The 20,464-nt window shown below is 37.9% G+C and overlaps 1 protein-coding gene across 1 annotated transcript; it reads right to left on the bottom strand.

Annotated features, from left to right (window-relative positions):
- Nucleotides 1-14,440: 14,440 nt before the first annotated feature.
- Nucleotides 14,441-20,114, bottom strand: LOC149002329 (putative calcium-binding protein CML49). Its single transcript, XM_089137176.1, has 5 exons — nt 19,344-20,114; nt 15,978-16,024; nt 15,290-15,465; nt 15,138-15,156; nt 14,441-14,714 (listed from the first exon to the last, which is right to left on the bottom strand). The coding sequence occupies exons 1-5, from the start codon at nt 19,837-19,839 to the stop codon at nt 14,610-14,612; spliced, it is 843 nt and encodes a 280-aa protein (XP_088993302.1). The 5' UTR covers nt 19,840-20,114; the 3' UTR covers nt 14,441-14,609.
- Nucleotides 20,115-20,464: the final 350 nt, after the last annotated feature.

The raw sequence follows: 20,464 nt of genomic DNA, 5'->3' as shown, positions 1-20,464 counted from the left end.
CAGTAACACGTACAATCCTGGGTGAAAGAATCATCCTAACTTTTCATTGTCTCAAGGGCAAAACCAAAATGGATTAAGCAATTATTCCACACAAAATCACTTTGGTGCCCCTCAAAAACAAAGTGCCCAATTTTCTCATAATCAAAATGTTCAGTTCCCTCAAGCCTCTAATTTTCAGAATGCCAATTTAACTAGGCCTGCCAATCCACCTATTGTGCCTTATATGCCTCACATTGCACAAAATCAATCATCACCTGGTTTCAACAGAGGTAACAATCCAGAGTTTTCTCATCTCTCTTCCTTAGAGAAGAATATGGAAGTACTTTTCAGCACCTTCTTGACTTCTATGCATAATATGGAAAAACAAATTTCCACTCTTGCAAGTGCTTTATCTGAGCGAGAAAAGGTAAAATGCCTAGCTAACCTGAGTTAAATCCTAGGATTTAGATTCAACACAGACAACCAAATCAAGTCAACCAAGTTGAATCCTCCCATTCTTCTTTAGCTTCAATTAATTCTCTGTCTGCATTGAGAAGTGGGGAAGGGTATTTAACAAGTGAGTCACATATTAATGAAAAGAGCGAGATTAGTGACCACTGTGATGAGGAGAATGTTCAAGTATCTCCTAATAAAAGTTTGTTTGAGGAACCCATAGATGTTGAGGATGAGCCAATTGCTTTAGCAGTACCTAAGTTTGGTGAACCACTATCAGAAACTATGAGAAAAGAGCAAATTTCAAATGAGAGTCTTTATGTTCCTAAGGCTCCTTATCCTAGTCGTCTAGTTAATAAGTAGAAGACTGCAACTATGGAGAAATTTTTTGATGTCTTCAAAAAGATAGAAGTGAATATCCCTCTTTTGGATGCCATATCCTAGATCCCCGCCTATGCAAAAGTGTTGAAAGATTTATGCACTCATAAGAGAATCACTAGCATTCCCAAAAAGGCATTTTTGGCAGGTAACATTAGTTCCATAATTACTCAACCTGTAGCAACCAAGTTTAAGGATCCAGGGATCCCCACCATAGCTTGTGTCATAGGCAATACATACACTGAACATGCTTTACTTGATCTTGGTGCAAATGTGAATCTTTTGCCTTATCATGTTTATAAGCAACTAGGATTGGGAGAATTGAAAGCAACTAGAACTACTCTTCAGTTGGCAGATAGGTCAGTTAAGATTCCTAAAGGGATGGTTGAAGATGTTTTACTGAAAGTGGGAGAATTTATTCTTCCAGTTGATTTCATTGTGCTAGATACTAAACCTTTTTCAATCAATGATGAAATCCCAATAATTTTAGGAAGACCATTTTTGGCTACTAGTAATGCATTAATCAATTGTCAAAATGACCTCTTACAGTTATCTTTTGAAAATCAAACTGTAGAGTTTAATATGTTCAGGATAGGGAAACAACCACAAATAGAAGAAGAGATCAATATGCTTGAGGAATCTTTTGATTCTCCTAATGATGTGATTACCAACTTTGAGATTGATTTTGATTCTAAATTTCAAGAATGTATAGAGATGTTGGATGATGATAGTGAAACTTTCTTTTCTGAAGTCTTAAATTTTCACACACCTTTGGAGCCTATTAAACCTCTATCCATCTCCATCTCCATTCCCAAGCCCTCAATAATTGAACCCCCCCCCCCCCCAAGCTAGAATTGAAAGAGTTGCCTTCTAATTTGAAGTATGCTTTCCTAGGACAAGATAATCATCTTCCTGTCATTGTTGTCTCTGATTTAACTTCTGACAAAGCAGAAGAGTTTATCACACTGTTGAATGATAATAGAGAAGCATTGGGTTGGTTTGTCACTCATATCAAAGGTCTAAGCTCTTCCATTAAACAACATCATATTCATCTTATGAAAGATGCAAAATCTTCTAGAGAACCTCAATGTATGATGAGAATTTTCTTTAACATTGTGAATGTTTTTCTTGAAATCTTTAGAGATGATTTTTCAATTCACTTTTTTTCTTATTTTGAGTGCCTTCCCCATCATACATTGATATTGAAGATAAGACTAAAGCTTCCTATGATAAGCACATCTTGACTGAAAGGAATACCCCTCATTTGTCTCCGTTGTTTAGCATGCATTCATTGAGGACATTGCATTACTTAAGTGTGGGGGGGGTATAGCTTCGTTGTAGATTTTAACTTTGACTTTTGGTTAGTATACATACTCTTTCAATTGCTATGATGTGTGAAATGAGAATGATTTTGGTACCCATCATGAACACATAAAAACCCTGTTGAGAGAAAGGTAACTTGTATATATGTTGAGATGAGACTTTCCTTAGAAAAATAAAAGGCCCTTAACTTAAGGCGTTGGACCATCTATGAGTTTTGTGGATCCTTGTTTCTTTGGCTAGAAGTTGAGATCAATTTCGTGTATGGCATGACAAAAGAAAAAGAAGAAAAAAAAAAAGAGTAGAAATTAAAAGTTGAATTTCTTGGAACTAGACAGGTCACTCCGACTCAGGAATCGAGGTGACTTGATTGAAACTCTTAGGAATGAGATTATTGAAAAGAACTCTCGCATCACTATCTATGTGGGCATATGCAAAGCAAAGCTACAAAGTAACTTGGGTTTCTGGTGTTTACTCCACCATGTCATTTAAGCCAACCGTAGTAATGTAGAGTTCACTACTCAAAAGAAAAGAGAGAGATAAATACAAGTGTCATCAATGCCTTGGTAAAATTGTTTGGTCAAAAATACTTCAAAACCTTAGTCCTTGGTCCCCTTACTTTATGAGTGGTTTTGCTTATAGGAGAGGTGTACTTGAAAGATATAAAGTGAGTCTTTGATTGAGATATATGCTAAGTCTCAAGAATCAATATGGGGTAATAAAGTTCAAGTGTGGGGGATCTTAAATCAATGGTGAGAAAATTGTCATAGCTATTGATTCTGTATAAGTACTTACCAATTGTTAGAGTTGGAATTTGCAATGTATATTTTGAGCTAAATTGGAATTTTGGATGTATATTCTCTGCAAACATCCACGAGACAAAACTCGTCCTCTAGGGGTAACCTAGTGGTTTAAAGGCCTGTTGCACATGCAAAGTGTAACCGTGATTCTTACCTAGTGGTTTAAAGCACTAGTTTCTTACCTGCATTTGTATTTTTCTTTAATTTTTGCTTGAGGACAAACTTAGTATAAGTGTGGGGGAATCTGATGAGCACATTTATGTGTGAAATCTTAGGGCATAAAGCATGCATTTTATACACTTAGAGTGGAGTTACCTTGGGTTTTATGTTGGTTTTGCAGATTTTAGGATTTTTCAAGATTTAAGCAAATATTTGGAGTTTTGGGATTGAATCATGCTATTTTACACATCAAGAAGTCCATTTAAATTCTCAAATGCTAAAATGGACCTGATCTGGAGCATGATGGGCTAAAAATGTGTGATTATGGGCCAACTCCGAAATATTGAAGAGATTGTTGTTCCATTGGCCTAAAATGAAGGTGTTGTCATTGTTGGCAACTTAAGTGGGCTTTGATATGGTACAGCAACACACAAAAAGGTTCCGAGAGAAAGAATCCAATCCAAATAAAGAAAACTCAAGAATCCCATTTTTGAGGGTCTCTCAAGAATCCCGTTTTTTAGGGTTTCTGTCCAGTTTTGATCAACCTCTTCATCGGATGGTCATCCAGTGTCCGATTGAGCCGATTTTTGGAGGAGAGCTTCACGACTTCTTGATCTTCAAATCCAACGGTGGGATTGTTCATTGGAGATCTCTAAGTTAGTCCGATTTGTACGTTAAAACACTCCTTGTTTAAGTCAGATAGGAACTCTGAGTTTCATTCAAACTCTGAGTTTAATTAATCTATAAAAGGAGAGCAAACTCTAGCAGAAGAGGAAGGACGTTTTGAGGAGTTTGGGAAGAGCGTGGAAGTCGAACCATAAGACGTTGGTTGGCTTTGGAGATCTAAAGCTTGGGAATAAGAAGTCTTTTGTTTTGCTGAACAAGAAAGAAAGTGAAAGAGAAGGAAGAAGAAGCAGCAGAAGAAGAAGAAAAGAAGGGAACATGGTTGTATGGTTTTTTTAAAGAGAGAAAACTGAAAAAGATTGAAAAGAGGAAAAAAGAGTTGGAGAAAAAGAGAAACAAGTATTGTTACCATTCATCTTACACAAGTTGAGGTAACCCGTATTCACAAGTTGTTGTCTATTATTTTCTAGGTTATGTTTAATGATGAAGAACCTAGATCATGAATGTAATTTGGGGAACTTGAATTATTGATTTACATTGTGACCTAACAAGTTGGAGTTTGTCTAGGGGGTTGGGGTTGGTGCTCTTGTCTGAATTGCATTTTAGACTATAGCAGGGATTGGTGTTCCTGGACTGTTGTAGCAGTCAAAATATCTAGGAGTGTATTGAGTAATATACGAAACCCTAGGTAGGGTATTACTCCGTGGATGTAAGCAATTTGGCCGAACCACGTAAACTCTGGTGCATTGCGTTTTTTGTTTATTTTTCTTTGTTGCACATATTGGAGTGCCTTGATTGCAGAGTGGTGGTACACTATCTGGTAGTCCCAGCCACATTGTGGTGTGTGGTGGACGTGTCCTTGTGCAGTTGATAGCTACGAGTGGTACACTGTCTGGTAGACCCAGCCACATTGTGGTGAATTTTTGAAGACACTGATTCACCCTCCCTCTCAGTGTCAATCTGGGAATAACAATTGGTATCAGAGCCGGTTCCCGTGAAGAGAAGTGTAACCACTTCAGGATTTGATCAAAGAGTTTGTAAAAATGGCCACAAGTGAAGGCAACTCCAAAGACTTTGGGAAAGTTCCTATTTTTGATGGTACAGGATATGTTTTTTGGAAAAGAAGAATACAGATATACATTGGGTCTCTAGGGTATGATGTATGACAGTCTCTGGTTTATGGCTATGAGGAATCAGTAGCTTCGCTTATAGACAATGAGGCAAAAATGGCTTATGCACACAATCTCAGGGCGTTAAATGCTATCATGTCTGGGCTGAATGAAGAAGTCATGGCTAAAGTAATGGGACTGTGATACAGCTAAAGAAGTCTAGAACAGGTTGGTAAGCATCTATGAAGGGGACATCAAAGTTAAGAAAGCCAAACTGCAAATCTTCAGAGCACAATTTGAAAGTCTTAAGATGACTGAAGAAGAAGACATAGACAGCTACATGGTCAAAGTAAATGAGGTTGTAAACTCCATCAGAGGAGTTGGAGAAAAAATTAAAAATTCTGTGATATGTCAGAAGAGTCTCCGATCTGTGCGTCCCAAATATGACTCCAAAGTCTCGACCATTGAAGAAGCCAAAGACTTAGATACAATCACTCTTGATGAAGTACATGGAACACTTAAAACCTATGAGATGAGAACTGAAAAGGGCAAGTTCACAGAGAAGGAAGCAGCATTCAAAGCAATGAAGAAGCTAAGGGTCAAAGAAGAAAAAGAATCTGAAGACTCTGATGATGAACTTATAGCTTACTTAGCTAGAAAGTTTAAGAAAGGAACAGGTAAACACAAGGGAAAAGCACCTTTTAAGTGCTTCAGTTGTGGTGGAATAGGACACTTTGCCTCTAAATGTCCTAAGAGAGGAAACATAGATGAAGAGAAAGAGGAAGAGGAAGAGAGAAATGATAGGAAGGGAAAGAAAAAATTCTTACCAAAGAAAAAGAAAAGCCATTTCAAAAGGAGAAGTCTTTTGACTAAGAATGAATGCTACTCCTCTAAAGAAGAATCAGATGAAGACAATGACTCAACTGATGAGGTTTTATTTATGGCTATTGAAGATGATGAATCACCTCAAACTAAAGAAAAGTCTGATGATAATGAAGACACTGAAGGTGAAATTGATTATGTTGGTGAGTGTTACTCTGCCTTGCTTGATCTCTAAAAGGAAAGGAAGAAAAATAGAGAAATGAAGAATCAACTTGAAAATTCTGAGATAACAATCAAGGAGTTGACTGTCACAATTAGTGAATTGGAGCATGTTATAAATGACTCATCATCTTGCCTCTCTCTCGAGTGTAAAGAGTGTGAAGAACTTGAGAAAGAAGTTGGAAGGTTAAGATCAGAACTTGAAGAAGAACAAAAGAGGAGTTATTTAAAAGCTACCACATCATCCACTCCAGTTACATTGAACTTTAAGGACAAGACAGTTGAAAATCAAGTGACAGGGACTACTCATTTTACTTCTACTTGGGGAAGAGATAAGGTACTAGATGAGATCTTGAGTGTTCAGAGGTCACCTCATATTAAAACTGGTCTTGAATGCTCAAAGGGGGAATGATCAAATGTAAATAAGACCAATGGAAATAGAAATACAACAAATCCAATGAATCTTGATGAGGAGCACCAAAAGAATCCATATATTGGGAAGATCAAGCCAAAGATGAGTAAAGAAGGCTATACTGGAGCTTATCATAAAACATTTAATAGTCAAGGCTTTAATGGGTATTGTTATGGATGCAACAACTTTGGACATAAAGTGGCAAATTGTAGAAGACAAAACAAGGTTGTGGCATTCAACAACAAAAACAGATTTGCTCCATTGGATAAGGTTAAAATAGAATGCTTCAGGTGTTTCAAGTTGAGACATATTGCAAGGTATTGTTGGACTGCTCTTCCTTCACAAAAGGAGATAAACCTTCCCAAAAAGCTAGCTCAAAGACATGCACAAACAATTCAAAGAAAACCGAGGGAACCTATTGATGTATCAGATAAAGCAGTTTGGGTTGAGAAAGGACAAAAAGGAAAAATGGGTATTGTTATGGATGCAACAACTTTGGACATAAAGTGGCAAATTGTAGAAGAAAAAACAAGGTTGTGGCATTCAACAACATAAACAGATTTGCTCCATTGGATAAGGTTAAAATAGAATGCTTCAGGTGTTTCAAGTTGGGACATATTGCAAGGTATTGTTGGACTGCTCTTCCTTCACAGAAGGAGATAAACCTTCCCAAAAAGTTAGCTCAAAGACATGCACAAACAATTCAAAGAAAACCGAGGGAACCTATTGATGTATCAGATAAAGCAGTTTGGGTTGAGAAAGGACAAAAAGGAAAAAGGAAAAATGATAAATTCCTTGGTAGTTCAAACAGCTTTCAAGGCTCATAGTAGTGAGGCACCTTGGATTCTTGATAGTGGGTGTTCCACACATATGACAGGTGACAAGAATATGTTCTCAAGCCTTGATGTAGTGAAAAGTGGTTCAGTGAGTTTTGGCAACAATGATGGGGCCAAGATTGAAGGTAGAGGCTCAGTTAAACTGGATGAAGGAAAGTTAAAATCCAATAATGTTCTATATGTGAGTGGGCTCAAACACAATCTTCTTAGTGTGAGCCAAATCTGTGATGGTGGATATGAAGTTCTTTTCACTAAAGAAGGTTGTGAAATCAAGAAGCCAAAAAATGGCAAAGCAGTGGCTTTAGGAACCAGAACAACCGGAAACTTATATGTCTTATCAAACAGGTGCATGGTGAGTCAAGAGGATGAAAGCTTGTTATGGCATAGGAGATTGGGGCATATAAATTTCAAGATTCTTGCCAAGCTCAGTAAAAGGGAAGTTGTGAGAGATCTTCCAAAGATTAAAAGGCCTTCAAATCATGTATGTGGTCCATGTCAAAAAGGCAAGCAAACTAGAGCCACTTACAAGCCCAAGGAGTATCACATATGCAGCTCCCTTGATTTAATTCACACTGACTTATGTGGTCCTATGAGAACAGAAGCTTTTGGAGGAGAAATGTACTTCATGCTTTTCATTGATGAATACACAAGAATGACTTGGGTATCCTTTCTAAAAGAGAAGACACAGGCATTGGACAACTTTATAGCTTTCAAGAAGCTAGTTGAAAATGAAATAGGGAATACTATAAAATGCCTAAGATCAGATCAAGGTAAGGAATATACATGGAGAAAATTTTCAGAATTTTGTAGTGAGCATGGCATAAAAATCAAACATTCAGCTGCTAGGACTCCACAACAAAATGGAGTAGTGGAAAGAAAGAATCGAACTGTTCAAGAGATGGCAAGAACAATTCTCTCTGAAAGTTATATATCAAAAATGTTTTGGAGAGAAGGAATCTACAGTTCAGTCTACATCTTAAACAGGTGCATGGTGGGACCAAATAAATCAAAAAACTCCATATGAAATGTGGTACAGCAGGAAGCCAACTGTGAAGCATTTTAGAGTTTTTGGGTTCAAATGTTTCATCAAGAGAAAGGAAGAAAATTTGGGAAAGTTTGATGACAGAGCTGATGAATGTATCTTTTTGGGGTATTCTTCTAAGAGCAAGGCATACAGGTGCTTCAACAAAAGACTTCGAAAAGTTGTAGAAAGCTCAGATGTGAAGATAGATGAAAATCTACCTCATCCCAAATTTGTTGCAACTGAGGACTCGACCTTGGACAATGTTGAAGATAATGAAGAGTTTGAAAATGAGACTCCACATGGAGTAGAGTCCGGTGAACATGAGTCTGATGTTGAACCAGAAAGAGATGGAAGACCCAAGGATAACAAATGGAACAAAGTTCATCCTCTTGATCAAATCATTGGCACATTAGATGAAAGGATACAAACAAGAAAGCTAAAGAAAAAGAAGACTACTTTCTCACTGATATCTCAAGAAGAGCCCAAGTCAGTCCATGAAGCTTGTAAAGATGAAAATTGGGTGAAAGCAACGAATGAAGAGCTTGACCAAATTGAAAAGAACAACACTTGGGAACTAGTTCCTAGACCAACTAATAAGAATGTTATTGGCACCAAGTGGGTATTTAGAAATAAAATGAATGAAGAAGGGCAAGTTGTCAGAAACAAGGCCAGATTGGTGTGTAAGAGATATGCTCAAGTAAAAGGGATAGATTTTGATGAAACTTTTGCTCCAGAGGCAAGGTTGGAATCCATTAGAATGTTCCTAGCTTTGGCAGCCTTTAAGGAGTTTAAAGTTTATCAAATGGATGTTAAATCAGCCTTTCTAAATTGTGATTTAGAAAAACAAGTCTACATTGAGCAGCCGGATGGATTTTAAATAGGTGATGATCCAAATATGGTATGCAAACTCAAGAAAGCATTATATGGTTTGAAACAAGCTCCAAGAGCTTAGTATTCACGACTTGACACTTACTTGCTACAATTAGGTTTAAGGAAAGGAACCGTGGACAGCAACCTCTATGTCATGGCTGAAGATTGTAGTAAATTGGTAGTTGTTGTGTATGTGGATGACATCATCTTTAGAGGTCACTGTGATGAAGTCTGTCAAGGTTTTGCAAGGAAGATGAGTACAGAATTTGAAATGTTCATGCTTGGAGAGTTATCCTACTTCTTGGGTTTACAAGTAAATCAAATGGCAAGTGGCATATTCATATCTCAAATAAAGTATGTTAAGGAAATGCTAAAGAAATTCATGATGGAAGATTGCAAACCAGTGGGAACTCCTATGGTGGTTGGATGCAAGTTGAGCTCAAGTGATGAGTCCCCCTCAATTGATCAAACTCACTATAGATCTATGATTGAGAGTCTCTTATATCTAACAGCATCAAGACCAGACATTTTACAAGCAGTGTGATTTGGATGAAGAGGCAAATTTCTGATTTTGGCATCAAATGTGATAAAGCTATAGCTATCAAGTGTGATAACATGAGTGCTATCAATATCTCCAAGAATCCAGTGCAACATTCTAGGACCAAGCATATTGATATAAGATATCACTTTTTGAAAGAAAAAGTGATAAAAGGTGAAGTGAGCTTGGAGTTTGTTCCCACAGAAAATCAAGTGGCTGATATCTTCACAAAACCACTGTCCAAACATAGTTTTGAAAGATTAAGAGTAAAGCTTGGGGTTGTGGCTCCAAGGGGAGTAAGTGAGAAAATACATAGAACATCATCTCTCCATAGGATAAGAAGGTGCGGTGGGCACTCCTATGGAAGAGTCTATGTAGGGAGAGCTCTATGGTAGGGGGAGCACAAAGCACCCTTTGTACTTGTTGTCAAAGGGGGAGAGAAAAGAGAAAAGGAGGTTGAGTTGCCAACAATCTCCCAATCCCAAAGGGGGAGATTGTTGTTCCATTGGCCTAAAATGAAGGTGTTGTCATTGTTGGCAACTTAAGTGGTCTTTGATATGGTACAACAACACACAAAAAGGTTCCAAGAGAAAGAATCCAATTCAAATAAAGAAAACTCAAGAATCCCGTTTTTGAGGGTCTCTCAAGAATCCCGTTTTTTAGGGTCTCTGTCCAGTTTTGATCAACCTCTTCATCAGATGGTCATCCAGTGTCCGATTGAGCCGATTTTTGGAGGAGAGCTTCACGACTTCTTGATCTTCAAATCCAACGGTGGGATTGTTCATTGGAGATCTCTAAGTTAGTCTGATTTGTACGTCAAAACACTCATTGTTTCAATCAGATAGGAACTCTGAGTTTGATTCAAACTCTGAGTTTAATTAATCTATAAAAGGAGAGCAAACACTAGCAGAAGAGGAAGGACGTTTTGAGGAGTTTGGGAAGAGCGTGGAAGTCAAACCAGAAGACGTTGGTTGGCTTTGGAGATCTGAAGCTTGGGAATAAGAAGTCTTTTGTTTTGTTGAACAAGAAAGAAAGTAAAAGAGAAGGAAGAAGAAGCAGCAGAAGAAGAAAAGAAGGGAACATGGTTGTATGGTTTTTTTAAAGAGAGAAAACTGAAAAAGATTGAAAAGAAAAAAAAAGAGTTGGAGAAAAAGAGAAACAAGTATTGTTACCATGCATCTTACACAAGTTGAGTTAACCCGTATTCACAAGTTATTGTCTATTATTTTCTAGGTTATGTTTAATGATGAAGAACCTAGATCATGAATGTAATTTGGGGAACTTGAATTATTGGTTTACATTGTGACCTAGCAAGTTGGAGTTTGTCAAGGGGGTTGGGGTTGGTGCCCTTGTCTAAATTGCATTTTAGACTATAGCAGGGATTGGTGTTCCTGGACTGTTGTAGCAGTCAAAATATCTAGGAGTGTATTGAAAAATATATGAAACCCTAGGTAGGGTATTACTCCTTGGATGTAGGCAATTTGGCCGAACCACGTAAATCTTGGTGCATTGCGTTTTTTGTTTATTTTTCTTTGTTGCACATATTGGAGTGCCTTGATTGCAGAGTGGTGGTACACTGTCTGGTAGACCCAGCCACATTGTGGTGAATTTTTGAAGACACTGATTCACCCCCCCCCCTCTCAGTGTCAATCTGGGAATAACAGAGATAAAGAAGGCAAATTTGATCTACGGCTGAGATTTTAAATCAAATCTACAGAGATATTATTGAGAGAGTCCAAATGGAAAAGAGTCCTTGCATACCTCAATATCTTTATTTCCAATCTTGGATTTAATTAAAGAAAGAAAAAGAGGGAAAATCCCGTTTTTGAATGTCTCTGCCTAGTTTCGATCAAACCCTTCATCGAACGGTCATCCGATGTCCGATTGTGCTGATTTTTGGAGGAGAACTTCACGACTACTTAAACCTCAAATCCAATGGTGGAATTATGCATCTGATCTTTCTAAGTTGGTGTGATTAGTACGTCAAAACCCTAATTGTCTGAGTCAGATAGAAACCCTGAGTTTTATTCAAATTCATCCGTGCTTCATATCTCATGTAAACTCTATAAAAGGAGAGCAGACTCCATCAAAGGAGAACATGTTCTAGAGCTTAGTAGAATCATTCTTTCTTCTCTCTTCAGTTTATTTAGGCTTTCTTTAGTTTTCTTTGTTTGCATTTGTTAGATTTAAATTTCTAGATTGAATGTTTCGGTTTAATTTTTTTATATAATGCAATTCAAGTTCATGTTTTTAGATTCGTTTTTCTCTAGGTCTAGCAATTGCAGATTTAAATCATCCTAGATCTAGATCTGGTTGTTAGGGTTGGTTGAGATTCGAATCGTTTGTTCAATTCGCAAGTAAGTAACATTCTTTATTAATCTTCTCTCCTCCCTCCATTCCCGCTTCTATCTACCCCTCCATATTCTTAATTTAGGATTTACTTTCAGCATTTACTTATTGTTCTCCCATCCCCTAGATCCTTGATCAGAGATGCCTACAGTCGTGCTTCTCTTTGGTTAAGGGTTTCTTTTTACTTTCTGCAATTTACTTTCTGTTATTTACTTTCTGCAATTTACTTTCAGCATTTACTTATCGTTCTCCCATCCCCTAAGATCCTTGATCAGAGATGCCTACAGCCGTGCCTCTCTTTGGTTAAGGCTTCCTTTTCTTTTTATTGCTTTGTTTATTGTTTTGTTATTTACTTTCTGCACTGTTTTTTTTCTTTAATATCCATTCCCCCGATCGGTGGACTGTAAGCTACGGCAAAAGGTCCACGATCAAAGTCATTATTATTATACTTCTCTTCCCTCCATCCAGAGCTGACACTCGGATCACTTCCCTTTTCCTTTTTATTTTTATTGTTCGCAATTTTTTTCCTGTCTTTTATTTTTGCATTGATTGTGTAATTTATTTTTCGTTTCAATTTGATTGCATTAAACGTAGAGATTAGGATTGTTTAGTTTAGTTAATCAGTTAACAAAAATTGAATCATTCCACTCTCGTATTACTATTAAGAAGTTGAATTATAAGTGGCACATCTCATTGAGATCGACCCGTTAGCTACACGATACCGTGCGCTTGCGGTTACTTTTAAATTTCAAAAACAGTATTATTTTCCGCACTCTGATTATATTGTTTATTCTCTGAATCTTATCTTTGATCTTTCTATTAATATAATATACCATTGATTAATCTTGTTCTTAATTATGTTATCGTAAATGTGGGAGGTTGATTTCCTCAATCTTGATCTTCAGGGCTGTGGATCACATACTCGAGTATGCCAGATAAGGTATCGGCTAGGTGGATGTGACACTCATGATCGAGGCTTGGGCGTTGGCTAAGGTCCCTGATACCTTCCTGGGGTCCCCCTCCCCCGCGATTTGGTTCACCATGGTCCAAGTACCAGTGTATCCCGAAGTCAATGCCTTGGACAAAATTGGTACAATACTTCCATTCAGCCACATGAAATGACCTAAGGAAGACTGAAACCTACCGAAACCAAAATCAAACCAAACCGAACAAATCCATCTCCATCTCGTGAGGAATATATATGAGTTTTCTATTTGATTTGGATTCTATTTCTGTTCTACCGCAAGACCCTCGGTCTTGAACCATAACGGGACCAGATAGGTTATATTCTTTTTGTTCGTTCTATTTCTTTAAAATAACAACGTAAAGTTTTTCTATGAGGCTATGCCTTTATTGATAACCTACAAAAGAAATAAGTTGAAAGATATTACTGAAAGTGGAGAACTCACTTCACAAATTGGGCTTTTGAGTTCTCATTTACTTAATAATAGTTGCCTTTTTTCTTTTTCTTTTTTTTGGCGGGGTAATCAATAATAGTTATAGTTACAGGATGGACATTCGAACGTATAGAAGTTACTGGGAATTTAAAGATAAATAATCGCATGTATTCAGTTTCGGCATCAATTATAAAATCGAATCAGGTTCCGGGGTCGGTCAGTTCCGATTCATATTATATATATTTGTGAAAATAGTTCCGATTCATATCATGACCTCATTAAAAATTAAAATCGAACCAATTGACACCCTTATTTGACCTCAGCCACTGACTGTTTTGAGCCCATAAGGAGGTACTGACTGGCTTTACCTTCCCTCTGTAGCCTTCAGCCTTACTTTTCATATCAAACAACACAAGCTGGATGAGAGTTGAGACCCATAATCACCTTCTCATTCAATGAACCATTCCAACTAATGGCCGTCTCCTGTGGACTTTGACCCTTCTCATCATTCTTTTGCCAAAACCAAGTTGCAATAGATAAACCAGGCAGCAAGAAGAATTCAAAATTATCAATATTTTTTTGCCAAAACCAAGTTGCTACAGCTAATAGGAGGCGGCAGGAAATATTCAAATTTAATCTCTTCCAACACCATTAAAATATGTAAGGGAGTATACTGTACAATACCATAATTTCATATTACAGATTTCGCTACCTAACGTTGAAACCCTATCATACCGTTTTTCTATACACATTTACAAACCAAAACCGCACCTTGTTGGTGCAACAATTGAATGAAAAGAATTGGAATGAAAACGGTACGGTTTCAATATGTTAACGATACAAAAACAATATGAATACAGAAAAGATATATTTTCAATATATAAATTGTATCAAGACGGTACGATTCTTCAACCAAAAGAAAACGGTACCAATACAGTACCGTATCTTACTGAATTAGAAATTACTTTTTTAGAACCATATTGCACAGCTTTTTGAAACTATAAGATTCTATGGGTTTCGGTCTCCATATACGGTTTCAGTAGACTAGACCAAAATACCACCTTTAAAAGGCCAGCCAACCCTTTTCTGTCATTCTTCCATGATTTGTGATAATTGTTGCACTTCCACTTTAGAAATGTAGATCCAGATGATGCTAACAACTCCTTGTTCTCTATGATCAACTTACATTACCAAGTTCAAAACAAAATTATAATGAGATGCTTACTTGGAAAGTATCTAAAGTCCCAAACAATCCTGGATTCAGAGCCAGCACAGAACACAAATATAAATAAACAAATCCAGCCCATGGGCTTCACTCCTCTAAGCAATAAGGAAGGGCAATACAGTCAACATGAAAGACTCATATGTGAATGTAGCTGAACCTGAGTACATGGTGTCCTTCTCCTTGAACTTCTCTGTGAGTCCCTGCGCACAAAATCAAACTCCCACTCCGTAACTATATACAGGAAAAACACATCAACTATATTCTATACAAATGATAGAGTATTTTCTTGAACTACCAGATCATGTTTGATGCAGGACAAAACCTATTCATCCCAGATAAACAGAAAAACACAGAAGGCAAGAGAAGATTCAACATGCTGGAGCTTTTGATTGGTTTTACACTGATTCCAGCTTTTATAGCAACAGGAAATTGAACTGTTCTCTGTAGTTATTAAATCAAAAAGGGAGGCAGGTTTTGGGAACTATAAAGTTGCAACCACCGTGATCTGATGATCAACATAACCAATGTGGGAAATTTCTAAGATTAGGGCATATTTTGGCTGATTCTGTTCTTTTAAAACCCTGCTTATAACAACTACAGGCCATGGAGAACATTGTAATTACCTTAACAGTGAGGCAACACCTGCATTTGTGAATCAAGGGATAGGGGGAACCAAGAAGAAACAAATTAGTAAGTAACACGTCAATCTACAAGTTTAAGTATGACTAGTGAATGGTTAATAAACACAGACACAGAGAAAGAGAGAGGGACATACTCGATGAAATTATCATATTCGACTGCCTTATGTTTGCCCCCACTTTTGTCGAACTTTGAGACAAGTAAACCCAAGATGACTGGAGAAACAGCAAACCCAAGGCTGTTAAGTGCCTCCCGAAGCTCTGATTCATCGATTTTTCCACTGCGATCTCGATCAAACCTCTCAAAGATTGACTGAATTTTCAAAGTTCATATTATTATAATCATTATATAGGTTCTACCAAAACCCACCCCCCACCCCCCACCCTCAAAAAAAAAATCATTATGTATGATTATTATTAATGATCATAACCTGGAGTCCAAGTGCCACATTATATAAGCACCAATAACACAAGAATTTTGAGTATTTAGATCAAGCCCATCATCTAAGGCTTGCGATGAAGGAGTTGAGGTGCAGCAACAATAATTCCTTGATCTTCTGCCCAGACCTAATGGCAGAATCCGGCCATTAAAATTAGTTCATGTCCCTTTGCATATAGTTACAATCCTAGTGACATTAAACCCCGTATGATTTGAATCTTCTTAACTTAAGGCATTTTTCTCATTCAAGACAATAACAGTGTCTCCTACAATTGCAAACCAAAAACCTGCACCTTTAGTTTAATTTAACTTTTCATCCACCCAGAGAAACAAAAGACAAGATGAGTAATCAACAAGAAAAACTAGTTCTGGATTTGAAGACTTACCCTCCAGTTCTGAAGACTGTAGAACACTGAGGTGAACTCCTTGGGTCCTGCTTTGTTTGGAGATTCAATTCAACCAGTAAGAAAACTAGTTAGATTCCAAAAGATGGTAACTACTAAAACCATCAACTCAATTCAACAATAGAGAGAGTGTGTGTTTAAGTGTTTTATACGACAGATTTCAAACCCATTGAATCATAAACCGGGGCAGAGCTAGGATTTAACATCAAGGGAGGCCGAATAACAATTACAAAATTTCTATCATTGATATTTCAAGACTCACAGGAAAAACAAAAACAACTGAAAAATCAAAAGATACAATACCCTCTCTATCTTTACGACATGGAAAGGGTGCCAAAGGTGACTGGAAATTTCAAAAAATAAAGGGAGAAAAGTGAGAAAATTCAAACAATCTAGCCCTAGGGGAAGCTCCCTAGATTATATTTTATAACCGTCTGATTACTTCAGTTAAAATATTTGCGTCAGAATCAAGAATCACGTGAACTTATACATTTTATCTAAAAAACGTAAATTAATTAAATTTGATAGTCTGACGTTGAATCCATGGAATCCTTCAAACTGACCTTGAGAGGGCGTGGGGGGGAACACTCTTTAGCTCACATAGTCATGGTAATATCCAACATGAATCAATTTATAGGATGAGAAAAACCAAATAGTTTAACTTTAATAAAAATCGCAGGTGTTAATCTTTTTTTTTTTTTTTACCAAATTGCACTGGCATCCCAAAATGGAGACCATAAAACATTGACATCCCATTTTATGTTTGAAAAACAAAGACACCCCAAAGTTGAATTTTCATTAGACACACTAGTCCAATCTATTATTGAAAACCATTAAACCAATGTTTATATTTCTTTAATTCCAAAAATATCTATTTTAATTATACGATATTACCTATATACCCTAATCAAAATCTGAGGGAGGGAATGCAACACCAAAAAACACAATCATCTTCATCGGCAAATACCCTTCACCGGAGAGAGAGAGACCTGTTCGCAGCTCCTCTACACCCTCTAATGTAGTACTATATTTGATTGATCAAAACAGTAACCAAATAGGACCTTTCACAAGGAATCAATTTCAGATTTGATGGATTTAAGATGAAACAGAAAATAGATGTGAAAGAGGGCTGAAACTAGAGTGGTATTATAAAGATAATAGCATAACAATACGGATTGAATAGATCTTCAAACATGGGCAGAACTATGATGAAGAAATTGAAAGGAAGATATAAAAATTGAAAATAACAAAATAACACCCGGGCTTCACACCGCAAGGTGGATCGATTGGATCGAACACCAACCTACCCTGATCAAACACAAGGAGTCTCCATAGAGAAGGAATGCTAACAAAGCAATTTGATTTCTATAGATGAGTTGTGTCTTCACCTCTTACATAATTCTCTTTATATAGCATTCTAAAGAGACATAAACATTAATGGTAACATCCAACCACTAGCTAACACCACCTACCTATTAATAACTCAACCACTACCTAACTCTTTGACAAATGAAAACTCCTTTGACAATGAGTTATTTTATTTTCAAATCACAACTCATTTTATTGACTTTTCAAAAACTAAACTTAGGCTTAGGTCTAGACTATGAAGTTCAACATATGTGGGCTAACTTTAACCCGCTAAAACAGTCATAGCCCATGAAAGCCATGGGCTGATTCGGGTGATAGCTTTAGGCCTTTAATGGGCCTGACCCAATGGACTTCTTCTTTCTTAAATGTCTTCAGTTCTGCATCACCCTCACTAGGTCAAGGTTTTTACTTCCTCTACGATTAGGGTTTAACATTTTCTACTTGAAATCAAGGCCATTCTCTCGCCTCCATGAGTGATTAGGTCCAGCATAATGCTCTATTCACCACAACCCTAGCAACGCCACAACATTGTTTGAGGCGTTGCCCCCGATGGGCACTTGGAAATTTCATCTTCCTTTCCAACATTCTTCTCTATTAGTGCATTCCTACTAATCAACTCATCTTTCATTATTTAATTACCTATCCACTTGGTGTCTTCTTGGTAATAGTGGTAAATATTCTACAATTATCTGCATGTGTGCGATCTCCCATTTTCAGCATCCAGCATCCAATTCAAAAACCCCACCTGATATTGAGCTTCCTAAACTGGACTTAGACTCTTTCCCGTTTCCATCTTGTGAAGAAGGTGAATTTGATAAAAGCAAAGTCCTACTGGGGAAATGGTGATGAATAAATCTACAACCTCAACCACAACGGCTAGATCCCTCGAAGCTGCTGGGAACTTGCAAGAAGAACCTGAAGTGCAGCAAATTGAACAAAAATATTTCTGATTTGGACCTGCAATGAAGCTACTTTACCCATTTCCTGCAACAAGGGCCTTGGTTAACAAAGAACCATTTATTGGCCCTTCAAAGTTGGAATCCAAACACCGTATCTCATCAACTGCAGTTTAATTCTTTCGATATTTACCACCAAATTTATATTCTATTGAGATGGCTAAGCAACTTGCAAACTAAATCGGATAATTCAAGAGAGCAAAAATTTCTTCATAAGTTAGTGACTTCAGCAGATCACTGGCAATGGAAGTTCTTATGACATTGGACGCTCCTATTCGTCCAGGAATTAAAATCAACAAGCATCGCAAGGACAGTTCTGCATTTCTTCATTGTAAGCTGAGAAAAAGATTTAAGTTTCTGCGTTAGATAAGGATGTTTTCATTTGGGCATTGTCAATAAGACCCAACATGAGGAGGAAGGGAACTGGTGGCCGGAAGTTGCAGATGAAGACGACAGAGAAGGATTTGGGGGTAAGGGGTTTCGAATAGGTATTGGAGAAGGGTACATAAAGTCTTTTCACCCAATTATATACAAGGGTGTAGTGGTTTTACGATTGTATCACTAACTATTCTAATACAATACAACTTGTATTTTCCAAACATAAAACCGGTGTAAGGCTTCCATTTTGGGTGCCGTGCAATTTGCACTCTGACAGGATACTTGCAAAGATCAACGGTCAGATTCCCATCGATACACAAAGTTGCGATATTCATCCATGCAGTGGGTCCCATTTTAGACAACGCATATGTAGGGATCCGTCTCAGACAACGGGTAGGTAGGCACCACGCCAGTCGGACATATCAGTATATCAGTAATCAGTACCGTGACCTTACGAAATTACGAAATTCCCTTCTCCACAAAGATCGTGAAAGGGGTATTTCGGTCATATTCCGATCGACGCAGTTTCCCGAGAAACTGAAACTCGCTTAGATCAACATTCCGATTTCTCCGGTAAGAGAGAAAGGACGGAAAATAAAATAAAACACAGAGAGGGAGAGAGAAAGAGGAAAACGAGTCGACTCACCGATTTTACGGGTATTGGAACCGGTGAAGAGGTACATGAGAAGGTGAACAGTTCTGAGGCTGAAGCTCTGGTTGTAAGACGATAACGCTTTCTGCAACTCCTTATCATCTATGAAGCCGCTACCGTCTTGATCTGCCGCTTGGAAACAAGCCACCACGTTTGGATCAGTTCCAGGTGGGAAAGTCGACGGCAACAGAGAAGCGAACGGACTTCCATACCCCGCCGGTGGGTATCCGGGCTGCTGCTGTGGTGGTGGAGCGCTGCCACTGCCGCTTCCGTGGGGTTTGTCCTTGGGAGGCTTCTCATATGGTGCCGACGACGCACTACCGTAGGGATTGTACGGTTGTGCCGTTGGTGGGGCACCACCGTATGGGGCCGATCCATAAGGCTGCTGCGGTGGTGCTCCATAGGGTTGTTGCGGCTGTGGTGCTCCGTAGGGCTGCGGCGGTGGCGCACCGTAACCGTAGCCTGGTGTTCCATAAGGGTAGCCTGACATTTTAACTGAATACCGAAAACACAAACTTGCAGAGGAAAATCGGAGAAATTGAGATGGCTTAATTGAGCTTTGTTTTTTAGGTATACTTATATAAACCAGGGAAGGTTCAAGGTTGAAACTGAAACTGAAATCGAGATTCAGAGCGAAAGTAATGCCAACTCTAGATATGCAAGTGGGATTGTTTTTGGGTAGTAATTTATGACGAGAATGGCCACCGATAAGGAAGGGAAAGGGCAAAAAGAAAGTCTGGAGTTTCTGAAATTGCAGGCAGGGCTATATTTGTATACTTTCTATTTTTTATTTCTTTGAATTTAAGGAATAGGATATTTTAATCCTTGGTGTGAAACCGTGTCTAAAATTCGTTTTTTTTTCGGTAGAAACCGTGTTCAAAATTCTAATTCAACGTGACATTTTTTTTTTTTTAATTCTCTTTTGGTAAGCAACTCAAAATATCTTGAATCTGACAACGGGCTTTGGCGAATCCGTTGTTACAATCAAGGTTCGACATGTCAGCCCATGTCGCCGTGTCGGACCCTGGCGACACGGCGACTCAAGCGACATGTCACCAAAAGTCACCCGACTTTTGGTTGGGCATCGAACCCCTGTTTCAATATTTTGCAGCTCT

The sequence above is a fragment of the Hakea prostrata genome, chromosome 10, assembly GCF_041222555.1.
Source record: "Hakea prostrata isolate BN-2017 chromosome 10, UWA_Hpros_2, whole genome shotgun sequence".
NCBI lineage: Eukaryota > Viridiplantae > Streptophyta > Magnoliopsida > Proteales > Proteaceae > Hakea > Hakea prostrata.
The sequence above is the reverse complement of the archived record's forward strand: the minus strand, read 5'-3'. Positions and strand labels throughout refer to the sequence as shown.

Bases quoted from the DNA above. Each gene is read 5' to 3' on its own strand.
- LOC149002329 (XM_089137176.1), bottom strand. From the start codon at position 19,839: ATGTCAGGCTACCCTTATGGAACACCAGGCTACGGTTACGGTGCGCCA. The intron at 16,025-19,343 runs GTGAGTCGACTC...CAAACAAAGCAG, and splicing joins TTCCAATACCCGTAAAATCG to GACCCAAGGAGTTCACCTCA. The intron at 15,466-15,977 runs GTAAGTCTTCAA...TTGAAAATTCAG, and splicing joins ACAGTCTTCAGAACTGGAGG to TCAATCTTTGAGAGGTTTGA.